At 34.0% G+C, this 13,700-nt stretch overlaps 1 protein-coding gene across 6 annotated transcripts in view; it reads right to left on the bottom strand.

Annotated features, from left to right (window-relative positions):
* Nucleotides 1–358: 358 nt before the first annotated feature.
* The window catches only part of CLIP4 (CAP-Gly domain containing linker protein family member 4), an 87,162-nt gene continuing 73,820 nt past the window's right edge, over nt 359–13,700 (bottom strand). For 5 of the 6 annotated variants that reach the window (XM_063078258.1, XM_063078256.1, XM_063078259.1 and 2 more), the window contains exons 14-16: nt 13,595–13,659; nt 8,203–8,275; nt 359–2,558 (exon numbers count right to left, since the gene is read on the bottom strand). In XM_063078258.1, coding sequence (XP_062934328.1) covers nt 2,237–2,558; nt 8,203–8,275; nt 13,595–13,659 — 460 coding nt within the window. In that variant the 3' untranslated portion in view covers nt 359–2,236. The remainder of the gene's footprint in view (nt 2,559–8,202; nt 8,276–13,594; nt 13,660–13,700) is intronic. The other variant, XM_063078261.1, reaches the window with a different exon arrangement.

Raw genomic sequence — 13,700 nt, 5'->3', positions numbered from 1 at the left:
TCTTAACACATTTAAGCACTTAAAACATTCACCCAAAATTATCCTAAAATATAAAAACAAAGCTTTTTAGTAGAAGGTAGGCAATTATTTGTATTTTTTAATCTAAAATTCAAAGTGTTCCTGCAAAAAGAAATAAATCTTACCTGTATAAAAGAAAGTTAAGCAATTTTAGAAAACTGTGGAAACACATTCTTTTCTTAAATGACTCTATGTTCATCATAACAATACTAATAGGAGGGTGGCTAAAACTCACCTTTACTTGTTGAGTAAAAAATAAGCTCAAACCATATGTAAGCTGAGTTACTGAGAACAGGAGAGCTGCAGACAGGGTAAATGACAAGATACCACTGCAAAACTAAACAGCTTCCCTTTTTATTAATGCTCAAGAAGTGAATTTTGAAGGACATTTATTAAGCAAAACACAAATGAAAACACCTAATTTGTATGTATAGCATATGTAAACATACACATTATATGGATTTAATAATCCTAATCTAAATATTCAGAGAACTGGTTCTTTGACCTCAGTGTTGGCATTACTGTTTCTAACTTACAGTGATTTATATTTAACGGGAAGAATTATAGACACCCAAGTGTGGGGTAGTCATGGATTTCATGTTAAGTTATAAATAGTTTTTAAGAAATAATCTATATAATAAAATAAGTTTACTTTGGAATCACAGTGCATTTTCTTCAATCAATAAAAATATTCCTTGATTATAAAGCAGCCTTATTTTGCAAATGTATTTCAGGAAAATAGCTCTAGCAATATTTGAAATACCACACTTTTTTAAAAAAGCAGCAAAGTGACAGAATTTAGATTTAAAATAGTATATTGCAAAATAGTTCAACATATTATTTCTAAGCACAAAGCAAGCTCTACTCTGAAGGATAGTTTTAATCTTATAAAGCAAACAGTTCCAATATTTCTGTGGTAGTTTAAAGTCTAAATATTTACAATAAAAGATAAATCTTTACACATATAGGACATAAACTTCAATACATATCCACTATACAAATGTTTTACATTATTACATGACCCTAATATGAAGCTTAGTTTTTAACAGGTGCTCAAGAAGGAAAATAAAAATATGATACAGTTCTGTAGCTTTATAACAGGCTGAACTCTGCAACGATTATAAATATAAAAACATCAACTATAGCAAACACAACACCAGACCAGTGAATAATAAAAAAATCCAGAAATAATAAATATTTAAATGAATAACTAATATACCCTTCCTAACACATCTCAATTTGCTCTCTTCTGTTAAACACATTTTTTAAATGTTTTTCATGTCTCAGAAGGAAAGGATGGCAAATTCTCCACAAAGATGAAAGTGCATCATGTTTCAAAAGTGCTTCATGTGTGTGTGTGTGTTACAAATATATCCAACAAGGAAGTTAAATGAGTATGTGCAAAAAATTCTAATTATAACTTGAATTTATAAATTTTAATCAAGGCTTTTTCTGTAGTTCATCCAGATGAGGCAGTCAAGCAGCAGTAGAAAAATCTGAGATGACACACTTTGTATGGAGGAAAGAGCACTGAGCCACAAGTCAAGAGACCCACATACTATTTTTAGCTCTGTTAACCAACTAGTTATAGTGACCCTCAGTAAGACATACTTCCATTTCAGTATCTGGCAATGGGCAAGAGGCAGAGCTCAAGAGCCTCTAAGATCCCTTCCAACTCCAAAGTTCTAACTTATCTTTATATGAGGCATTCCTGAAAGCTTAAATACTTTTACCAAAAATATATTAAAAATACACTAGTCATCTAGCTACTATTCTCTTATTGTACTTATTAGTGATAAAGCACAAAAAGAAAAACTCCAAAAATGCTGAACAGCAAAAGGTCATGAACATTATATGTTAACCAAAGCTAGTGAAAACCTTCACAAATTATGGCACTATGAAAAATCCAGTGTTATGTGCAAAAATGAAACAGAATAAGCAAGGTAATGCATCTGTTGGTCACCTAATGGCACATTTTTTCCTGAGTCCCAGAATTTTCTTGGGGCCTAAAGCTTTAAAAGCTTTAAAGAGTACTTATTTTTAAATTGTTTTAAAAGACCCAGGATCCCTAGAGTTCATACTTGTGGCTTTTTGAAGGAATCTCTCTGAATTGTTATAATGGTTTTTACGAAGATAACTATATTTTCAAAATTTAAATAATGGCTAAATAAAGTAAACCATATATATTTGAGCTCGTTTAATATTTTAGAAGTTTAAGTTAACAATTCTCATCCACAAGCTTTGACCCATTAATCCCCCGATAGGTCACTCTGCTTGGTCTGACTAAGACTCCGTGGTTTGGCTTGCAGGTGAAATAGCGTTTGTCACCCACTGCTCCATCGTTTTTCCCCTTGGCACTTCGGAGCTCAAGCCCGAGCCAGATGCCTGAAGCAAACTCAGTGGGGCCGACATATCTAACAATACCCATCTCGTTAGAGCTCGTGAGCAGGACCTGAGACCCCTCGTGCAGCTTCACTCTCCCTTCAGTGCCCCCTGCAGTGGTCGTACTGCTCCAGCTGCGCCACAAAGCAGGTTTTGATCTGTTCAGAAGGGAAGAAGAAAGATTCTTAGGTGCGAAAGCCAAGTCATGCAATTCATCATCTTCATTGCCACTGTCAGATTCAGAATTCATTATTTTAATTCACAAGAGAATAATTTATGATCACAACTTGATTCTTTTTAAACTTCTGAATAGCAGTGTTAGAATATACTTTTGTTCAACACTTTAAAAGTTTTTCTTTTTTTTTTTGTCTTTTTCATGACCGGCACTCAGCCAGTGAGTGCACTGGCCATTCCTATATAGGATCCGAACCCGCGGCGGGAGCGTCGCCGCGCTCCCAGCACCGCACTCTCCCGAGTGCGCCACGGGCTCGGCCCTTTAAAAGTTTTTCTATTGGCTATTTTAATACTACCCTAATCTGAATTTAAGATTTCACTTGCAATTTATAAATAAATATATAAATATACATTGCAATATATATATGTATAATATATATATATACACACCCATATACATATATATATGCTTTCAGTAAAATAGCAATTAGAATAAAATACACTTATACCTATTTAACTGCTATCAATATTATCAAATAAAGCAAAAGGAAAAGAATCTAACATTTTGGCTGTGGGAAATTAAAATTACATTTTGTTCACTTTTTTATGAAAACAAATTTTAAAAACTGTTAATCCACAATTGAAAAATAAATTTATATATATATATATATATATATATACATTTTTTTTTCTGTGTATGAGGGTACTTCTTAAAAGTTCATGGAAAGATTCATATTACCTTTAACTCTATTTTTCCACAAACTTTCTGAAGTACTCTCATATAAATTCCAGTTACACATGAGAGTTTAGCACCTTCCCTGCCACTAACAGTAAAGAGTCTGTGTTTCCTGTAGCAAGATTATTTTCCTGTTCCCTACAACTTTTCCCTACTTAAGTATATTACTTATACTCTAGTATATGTGCCTCCTAGCACCCACCACCACCCTGACCTAATAACAAAACCTCCTGGAAGTCACCAATGAACTCATCCAATACTGCCCCAGAGCTCCTTCCACTGTCAACTGGGAGCAGCTGACCCTGATACTCACCCACGGGAGAATTACCTGTTGTCCTCTGACCTGAGACCTTCCAAATGGTTATCCAGAAACCACCAATGCTGTTTAGAGCCTTCCATCCTCCATCCCATGCCTCCTCTCCTCCAAGAGAAACCCTTCTCCCCATCCCCACAGCAGATACGAAACAGAACCTGTTACCAAACGTTCACTCATCATGAACAGAAACTGAGTCTACTTATAGTTTATTTCACTTTCTATATTTTTTAATACACTATTCCACACAATGTCTCATTTGTTCCTATTAACCACCCTGAAAGAACAGAAGAGCACTCTAATTTTATGGATAGGAAAACCGAGGCTCAGAGATTTATCTTAAGCCACATTTGCCAGTAAGTGATAGAATTCTAATTAGAAAATATTTTTATAATTATTATTTACTATGTCAAATGCACAAATAATAAATTTAACAAAGAAATATGCAATGCCTGTAAGAAAAGGCATAATAAATCTTTACTGAATAACATACAAAAAAAAGAAAATATGTTATTTCTCCCCAAATTCACCCCAAATATTTTTTACAACCTGAAAAAATTACTGTAATTTTCACATAACTAATAACAATAGCTATCATTTTCTGAGCATTTACTGTGTGCTGACACTTCAAATATTTTATCTCATTCATCCTCACCCAAACCACAGAAAGTGATATTATTATTACCTCTGTGTAACAAAAGAAGAAACTGAGGCTCAGAAAAATTAAGCTATTTGCCTAAGGTCAGAGAAATGGTAAAGAGCAGAGATAGGACTCAGATCCGAGGCTGTCCAAGCCCAAAGCCAGCCTCTCACTCACACCATAATGGGTATTGTAATTAACAAAATTTGAAAAAGAATAAGGCAAGATTTACATTGCCATTATGTTAAATTATAAAATTACAATAGTTAAAAACACTGTGCCTCTGGCACAGGAATGTACTTTAGAATAACACAGAAGAGATATTTTTAAAATATAAAAAATACACGTAATTATTGTATATGTGATAAAAAGTAAAACGTCAAAGCAGTTAGAAAGGAGTGAACATTGAATTAGGGATGCTGTAAAAATTAGTTAATTGTTTGGAAGAAAAGAATATGATTCTTACCACTCATGTATATGAAAATAAATTCCAAATAGATTAAAGAGCTAATGCATAAATTGGAAAAAAAAAAAAAAAACTAGAAGAAAATATAGCTGTTTATCTGATTTCTCACACACACACACACACACACACACACACACACACTCACGCACAGAGATGGGGGAAAGGGGAGAGGGAGTAAAGCGGGGGAAGAGCTAGATACATGCTTTAAAAGTTTGGCATCTATTATTAAATTATGACTTTTTTCATTTATTATTATACTATAAAAATGTTTCCCTATCACAGTACAGTCTTTAAAAACATTACAAAAGTCACACTAAGGACAGATATTAAAGAATGTGGAAATATGCACAGTATATATTAGGGGGAAAGCTTTCAAACGGGTATATAGAGTGTAATTCATCTAACTTTGCTTTCAGACACATGCATTAGGAAAAAACTGGAAAAGTATATACCAAAATGCTAACGGTAATAATCTCACTGAGGTGACAAAATTATAAATGATCTTTATCTGCATTTAGTTTCTCTTAATTTTTCAAATGTACAATCAACTTTCATAATCAAAAAAGTTTTTAAAGAAATAAAAAAGTAATAAATGAATTCAATATCTAAATCAAAAATTAATGGCTTGGGTAAACACTCAAAATTCTAATAAGAATGATTTGATTCAAGTCATGTCAAAGTTCAAAAGCTCAGAGAATAGAGAAACCTGGAATTACAGTATATTTGAGAGCTGTGATTACTCATTTAAAAACATTTGTCACCTACAAAATGACAGGCACAGGGCTAGGTTCTAGGAATTTGTATGAATTTGTATGTAATAATCAGTAAAATGTTATAAACATTACAATAAAGACAGTGTAAGGTGCATAATGAGCACAAAAGAGGAAGAGACCTCTTAAGGTCTCAGGGAAAGTGACACTTCACTTCAGTGGGACACTTCAGTGGGAAAGTGACACTTGAGCCAACTTGAAAGATAAGCAGATAGAAAAGGGACAGCAGAGATCGTGGGAGCAAAGTTTATGTATTTCTTTTTATTTTTTTGAAAAGCACAGAGAGCTCAGAGATCTGCAGTCACATGTGTGGATATTGCCATGAAAGGCGAAGTCAGGAGAGCCACATAGGAGCCCATGGCACAGACCTTTGCATGCTGCGTCCATGCAGCTGGACTCCCCATGTCTGAGAATTCAGAAGCTTTAAGGGACAGGCAGAAAATGCAAGCATATGATGTGAAATAATGGAACCTGTGGCAAACCAGATTGTAGGAGTTCTACCTAAAGACTTTCAAATGCAAGCCCAATCATGGTAATGGGCTGGATTCCATAGATGGGACCCAACGAAGACTTAGAAGCAGACACCTGTGACAGCGCAGAGGGAGCTAACGATGGGCATGAGCTACAGATCACAGGCTGGATATAGACAGTGTGAGAGAGGGTGGATGCCTTGTGCCTATCAGCTCTCTGTAACGACTGTGTTAAAATCTCAAACCATTTTCTTTTCTACCTCCATTCTTGGCATTAGACATACACAGAATTCTGAAGACAGAATTGCTTCCAACCCTCTCCTCTTTCCCTCATTTTTTCCTCTGAATGAAATGCATGCACCACTACCATTTCAATACATGATCTAGAGACCCAAATCCTGTTCTTTCACAAAAATGACATGGTAGGCTGTTACTTCCCCTTCCCCGTTCTCCTTCACTGACATGGGACAAACACGTCCTTTGTCCCAAGTCCTTCAAGTTTCTTAGTCAGGAATTTTCATCATCTCTGACCATGTTTTCCATGTTTCTTCTGGAGGTATCATTTATTTCCATATAAATAAGCAAGAAAATGGTGCACTGTTCAGTAAATCTCAATAAACTCACTTTCTCAACACATGTTCTTCAGAATACGAGTACATCGTGCTTCTAGATTAACAGAAGCACAACACACAATCAACTCTGTCCCCTTAGCAGGTGGTTGTCCAATCACTGCACCGTCTCTCCTAAGCCTAGGATCAGGGACAGGATTCCTACCACCTGCCAGCACCTAAAAGTCTTTCTTTGATTCCTAAGAACAGAGATTGTCAAACATTTTGGTCATATACCTATAAGTAAAAATAAATAAATAAATAATTCTAAAAAATTTTTATATACCCTCAATAAACATATATTATTTCTTTTTTAAAACAGGTTACTAGTGTCGATCTGTATAAGTAAATAAAGATTAATTTCTTTTGTTTTTATAGAAAACGGGTAAGTCCTGATATTTCCTCCTCGCATCAACAGATCATCTTTTGCATAACCATATGCTGTATTAATCCCAGGGTTGATTTTTTTCTCCTTCCCTTGTTTCTCTGTAACATGTTCTCCCACTCTCCAACATCATGACACTGATTTTGACATCTCTCCCCCTTTAGGATCCTTTATACCCTAGATGTTTCTTCTTAGCAATTTCTTCCATTCTCCCTAAGAACCCTTGAATATCTTCAATGAATTGGAGCATAAAGTTGCTGCTCTTAAACTCTTTCAGCTACTCACACAAGGAGACCATTTCAAAATTCTCAAAGTTGCTGATGGTATTGAGGAAGAAAATAAAAACCACCCAACCCTCTAAACAGCACCCAACAGTCCTTTAGGATAAGCCAGGGTTCTCAAGTGAAATTTCAGATCCTTGTGAAGCCTCCCAATACCTTTAGCCAGACTAGTGCATAAATTACCTGCCCGTGGCTCAGCGGAACATCAAGCTCCAGCCCGTGGGCTCTAATCCCGAGTGGCTTGCAGGGCCCCACTACTTCAGCAGGTATGCATGCCTCCCCACTCAGCTAGCCTTTCTAACCAGGGTATTATTCACAGATTAATTGGCAGCATTTTTTAAAAAAAGAGCCTCCTAACCTAATCAGTCTAGGAGAGTTTCATATTTCTCTAAAAGCAAAAAAAGTTTCAAAAAGTTTCAGAAAACAATTGAGGGTAGTGAAGTGGGTCCGGGAGTCATAAAAAATACAAATGAAAAAGAGAAAAGGTCATTCTCTCTACAAAGAAACAAAAAAAGCTTTTTGAACAATATATTCTACAAGGGGAAGTAGGAGTATTTTTAAAATAATTGTAAGACTACTTTATGCAAATAGGCCTTATATTTCTCTCACCTATTGCTGAGAATACTAAATCAAATCTGATTTATTAAGTAAATAAAGTTTAAAATCAATCCACCTTACTCAATGATAACACACAATGTAAATTCCTCCAACTTTTATTAAGAGTACTAACCTCGTCAAAGAGAAAATACAGGCAGTGCACTATCTTTAGTCACTACTGACATTTGTAACTGAGCTTGCAAAGGAGGAAGAACTCTTCTCAGTACACTCACAACACTTTTCTCCTAAGTGTCAAAATTCTACCAAGCAATCTAGAAGATACAAAATTCCACTTTCTTCCTTCACAGAATCTCATCATGTTCATCTTGAAAGGTGTTTTTCTAAATCTTCTTAATACTCACTTGGCAAAAGCATTTCTTCTGTTAATCTCTTTTTGGGAAGAAGCAGACGTTGTGCTAAAACTTCTCCTAAAACCTAAATATAAAAGTTAAGGTTAGAAGAGAAAAAATAAACCACAAATTTTCAGTCCTTATTAAAATGTATCTTTTATCATTTCTTCTATAGATATTCTATTATGTCAAATGTTTCTTTGGAAATAGAAAGCAAAGAAAGTAAAGTATATATACAGAATATAATTGTACTTTAGATTTCTTGACAAATTTTTATCTTTACTTTCCTGATCAAACTATGCACATACATGAATAAGTTAAGTTCATGACTTTGCTTTTGGAGGTTTTTACTATAGATTTCTGGAAAGTCAAATAAAGCTGAATTACACAGTGATAAAACTGACTCTTTTACTATCAAATATTATAATCTTGATAAATAAAAAAGAAAAAGATAAAATGGTTTTTAAAACACTACCATTAAAGATATCCCATTTATAAAATATTGAACAATAAACTTGAGAGCTTAAGATTCTTGGCATCTCCAAATAATGGAGTTTAAAAAAAAAAAAGACTTCCTACAAAAGGTAAATTTTTTAAAAGATGCTTTTAAAAAGGAACAGAATTTCCGGTCTGGCAGTCATGGCACACCAGATGTGCTGAATGAATCTCTTGATTGAAGCAATTCTAATTTAAAACAACTATAATTTTTTAAAATACTACTGAGCTGACACAAAAGGCACAATTTCAAAGAAGCTGAAAATTAAAAAGAGAAACCATGAGTGGTTACCAAGCACCAAAATAACCTACCATCTTGTATCACAAGGGTTTCCACTGAATTCTAGAGACCTTGGGCTTCCATCTTACTAGGTACCCAGGAGACAGGAAAGGAAATAAAGCCTAGGGCCTGCCAAATGGGATTCTCACAAAAGACTCCTGGTTAAAGTGAAGATCCTACTCTCAGTATGAAGTTAAATGGAAAACAAAATGAAACACTGTTCAGATGAAGACAAAGGAAGGTAGTTTGTGCCAACTTTAATGCTCAGTAGAAGGAAAAATTTTCTCCCCTAAGAATTTGTGACATGAGTCAAATTCGTGTTACCTGTGTAATATAAAAAACATTGCAGAGAACCTAAATTGAAGTAGTCCCAGGCTGGCAGTGCCTCCAGGCAAGTGGCTGAAGTAAATATAATCTTCTCTGGAGGAATCAACCCAGGCCTCAAAGAATTCATATATAAAAAATTCTGAGTAAAATAAGCATCTCATAATAATAAACTACAAAACACACAAGGATGGAAAGAAGGTATCAAAAGTTAGGCTCAACAGAAACAGATGGCAGAATTGGACTCACAAACACTTTAGATATTGAATTATTTAACACAAAGCAAAAAAACAAGAACACCTAAAATGTTCAATGACAAAAGAAAGTTAAAAATACAGGGAAAGAATATGCAATGGTAAGTAACAAGCAGATTTGCAAAAAGAAAAAGGAAATTTTCATAATTAAAAACTTTATGGCTGGATTAAGCAGCAGAGTAAACATAGCTGAAGAGAGAATCGGAAAACAGAAAGATCTGAAGATAACCAGAATGCAGTCCAGAGTGACAAGTTGTATCAAATATGAAAGAGGCATGAGAAAGAGAGAAAGTCCAACATACTACTAATCAGAGTTTCAGGAGAAGATAACAAAGAGAATATCTGAAGTATAATAGATAAGAATTTTACAGAACTGATCAAAGATACCAGTTCCCAGAACCAGGAAATCTATGATGCCAAGCAGAACACACAAAAAGAAATCTCCACCTAGTCACATCATAGTGAAACTGTACAACACAAAGGAAAGAGATCTTTAAATGTAGCCAGAAAAAAGATAAATCACCTACAGCAATATGGATTAGTTAGACTCATAGCTGACTTCTCATAAACAATGGCAGAAGCCAGAAATCAGTAGAATGGTATTGTCAATGTGCAGGGAGAATATATCTTTTAACCTAAAATTCTGCACCCAGTAAAACAATCATTAAGAAAGACAAAAATGAGTTTACTACCAAAAGACCCTTTCTAAAGGAAATTTTAAAGAATGTACAATTATCTCAAGTAGAAGTTCTGAGGATTAATAAATAAAAATATTAGTAAATATGTGAGTAAATTAAATATATGTTATTATATAAAACTATTATAATAATGCCAAACGTATAGGGGAAATAAACTAGAAACTAGACAACTCAACTTCTAAGGATTTTCTATTATTTAGGAAAGGGTAAAAATGATTAGACTCTGCTAAGCATGTATGTTAAATTATCCATAGTATTTACTAAGAAGCATACTCATAGAACATAATTTTTACACAAGTAGAAGGAGCAAATGGAATAGAACAAAAAGGGGAAATAGAAACATAACCATAAAGAAGTCAAGAAAGGAAAAACATTTATTAAGTACAAAAAATTGAATAAATACAAAATGAATAAAATATAAATAATATCAGTAATATATAGTAATACAATAAATGCAAATAGGTGAAACCCTCAGGTTAAAAAACAAAGATTGTCAGACGATATTTTAGAAAAAGTAAAACCCAACTATACTCTATTTAGAAAATATTCTAAAAGCACAGACACAGAAAGGTTACAAGTAAATGGATAGAAAAAGATGTATAAGGCAAATACTTAACCAAAGGAAAGCTGGTATAAGGTAAAAAGAATTATTATAAAAGCATACCATTTATGCTAACAGCAAAAAAACAAATACATAGGTATAAATCTAACAAAACATGTACAAAGTCTATATGAAGAAAACTACAAAACTCTGATGAAAGAAATCAAAGAAGATAAAAATAAATGGAGAGAGAATCCATATTCATAGACAGACTCAATATCAAGATGTCATTCTTCTCAACTTAATCTATACATTCAATGCAATCCCAATCAAAATCCCAGGAAGTTATTTTGTAGATATCAACAAGCTGATTAAGTGCGTATGGAAAGGCAAAAGGCCCAGAATAATCAACACAATATTAAAGGAGAAGATCAAAGTCAGAGGACTGACATTACTCAATTTGAAGAATTACTATAAAGCTACAGTAATCAAGCCAGTGTGGTATTGGCAAAAGAACAGACAAATAGATCAATGGAACAGAACAGAGTCCAGAAACAAACCCACACAAATATAGTCAACTACGCTTCAACAAAGGAGCAAACGCAATACAATGGAGAAAAGGTAGTTTTTCCAACAAGCGGTACTGGAGCAATTAGACATTCACATGCAAATAGATAAATCTAGATACAGACCTTATACCTTTCACAAAAATTAACTTAAAATTGGTCATAGACCTAAATGTAAAATACAAAACTATAAGACTCTTAGAAGCTCACATAGGAGAAAAATCAGGGTGACCTTAGTTTTGGTAATGACATTTTAGATACACACCAAAAGCAGGATTCATGAAAAAAAAAATTGATAACTTGTACTTCATTAAAATTAAAAAATTCTGCTCTGTGAAAGATACTGTTAAGAGAATAAAAAGACTCATGCCTCAGACAGAGAAAATATTTGCAAAACACCTATCTGACACAGTTCTGGTATCCAAAATGTATAAAGAACTCAACACTAAGAAAAAACCACAATTTTAAAATGGGCAAAACAGCTGAACAGAGACACCTCACAAAGAAGATATACAGATAAGCATATGAAAAGATACTCAACATCTGCTATGGGCTAAATTGTGTCTCTCCAAAATTCATATATTGAAATCCAATCCTCCCAGGACCTCAGAATGTGACCATATTAGGAGATAGGGCCTTAAAGAAGTGAAGTAAAATGAGGTCACAAGGGTGGGCTCCAACCTAATCTGACTAGTGTCTTTATAAGAAGAGACTGGGACAAAAATACACAGTGGAAAAGATGGTGTGTAAACAACAGAGGAAGACACCATCTACAAGCCAAGGAGAGAGGCCTTAGGAGCAACCAAACCTGCCAACTCCTGGATCTTGGGCTTCTAGCCTCCAGAATTGTGAAAAAATAAATTTCTACCCAGAAATTTAATAAAATTTTAATAAATTAACTACCCAGTCTGTGGTACTTTGTTACGACAGCCCTAGCAAACTAATACAACATCATATATCTTAGGGAATTTCAATTAAAACAACATTAAGGAATTTCAAATTAACACATACCTATTACAATGGCAAAAATCCATAGGTCACAAGGTTAACTTCAACAAATATTTAAGAATTTCATATTACACAAACTACTCTTTCACAGACAAGAAAAATGAAATTTAGACCCTTAGCATTCACAAAATCAATTCCAGGTAAATTAACATATGTGAAACACAAAAACATAAAATTTTCAGAAAGCAATATAGGAAAGTATCTTTTTGATTTCTGTTTTAGGAAAAGATTTCTTAAGACAAAAATGCAAACCATAAAATGATTTTCTATTTTTACAAAAACTTAAAGACCTCTACTCAACAGAAGACACACACACACACCAAAAAAAAGGCAAAAAGACAAGTCACAAACAGCAAATATTTGCAACACATAAAACTGTTAAAATATTAGTACCCAAAATACATAAGGAAGCCTATAAATTAATAAAACGAAGACAGGCAAGAAATATGAATAGGTACTTCATCAAAGTAGAAATGAACATGGCCCATAAACACAACAATGGGCTCAAACTCATTTGTAATCTGAAAATGCAAATTAAAACCATAATGAGATACCATTTAAACCCATCAGATTGGCAGACACTTCTAAATCAAACAAGGCTGGTATTGGTGAGGTGAGGGGGAACAGAGACCCTGGCCCACTGCTGATGGGCAGGTACAACCCAAACAGCTGGGAACTACCTAAGAAGGTTGAGGATGTGGATGTCCTGTGCCAGCAGTCCTACAGCAACTCCGCACATGTGCACAGTAGCAAAGTTTGCAACAGTAAAAAACAGAATAGAACCCAAATGACCATCAACTATAGAATGAATAATGTATTTCAATGGAATGCTAAAGAACGAAATAGCAAACAATAATCAAAACTAAACATATATTATTTAATGGTACATGTTTATATGGGTGATAAAAATATAAAGAAAATCAAGGGAATATTTAATATGAAATTCAAGAGTCATGTCCTGAGGATGGGGTTTATTGAGAGGGTAGCAGACGAGACAGGGCAGAGGTGCGGGTTGCTCAGGGGTTTCTACAGCACAAGTGATCATTTTCTTCAGCTGGGGGCAGGTAGGAGATGTTTGCTCTTGATCACATAAACTATACAAAAATATTTTATGTACTCTTTTTATATATATATATATATACACATATATATATACACACATATATACTCACAATAATTTTTTTTCAATAAATGAAAGGAAAGGAATAGTTACTAGGAACACAAAACTGTAATCTCACCAGGATAAGAACGATTCTGTTTATTTGAAGAGATTTCTGAAAGCGTGTCCAGAGAGTCCGGTACTCTGTGAACAAAGCAAACAAAGCACACTCATTAGAAGTAGCT

The sequence above is a fragment of the Cynocephalus volans genome, chromosome 14 (genome assembly GCF_027409185.1).
Source record: "Cynocephalus volans isolate mCynVol1 chromosome 14, mCynVol1.pri, whole genome shotgun sequence".
Lineage (NCBI taxonomy): Eukaryota > Metazoa > Chordata > Mammalia > Dermoptera > Cynocephalidae > Cynocephalus > Cynocephalus volans.
This window is presented reverse-complemented; position numbering and strand designations above follow the sequence as displayed.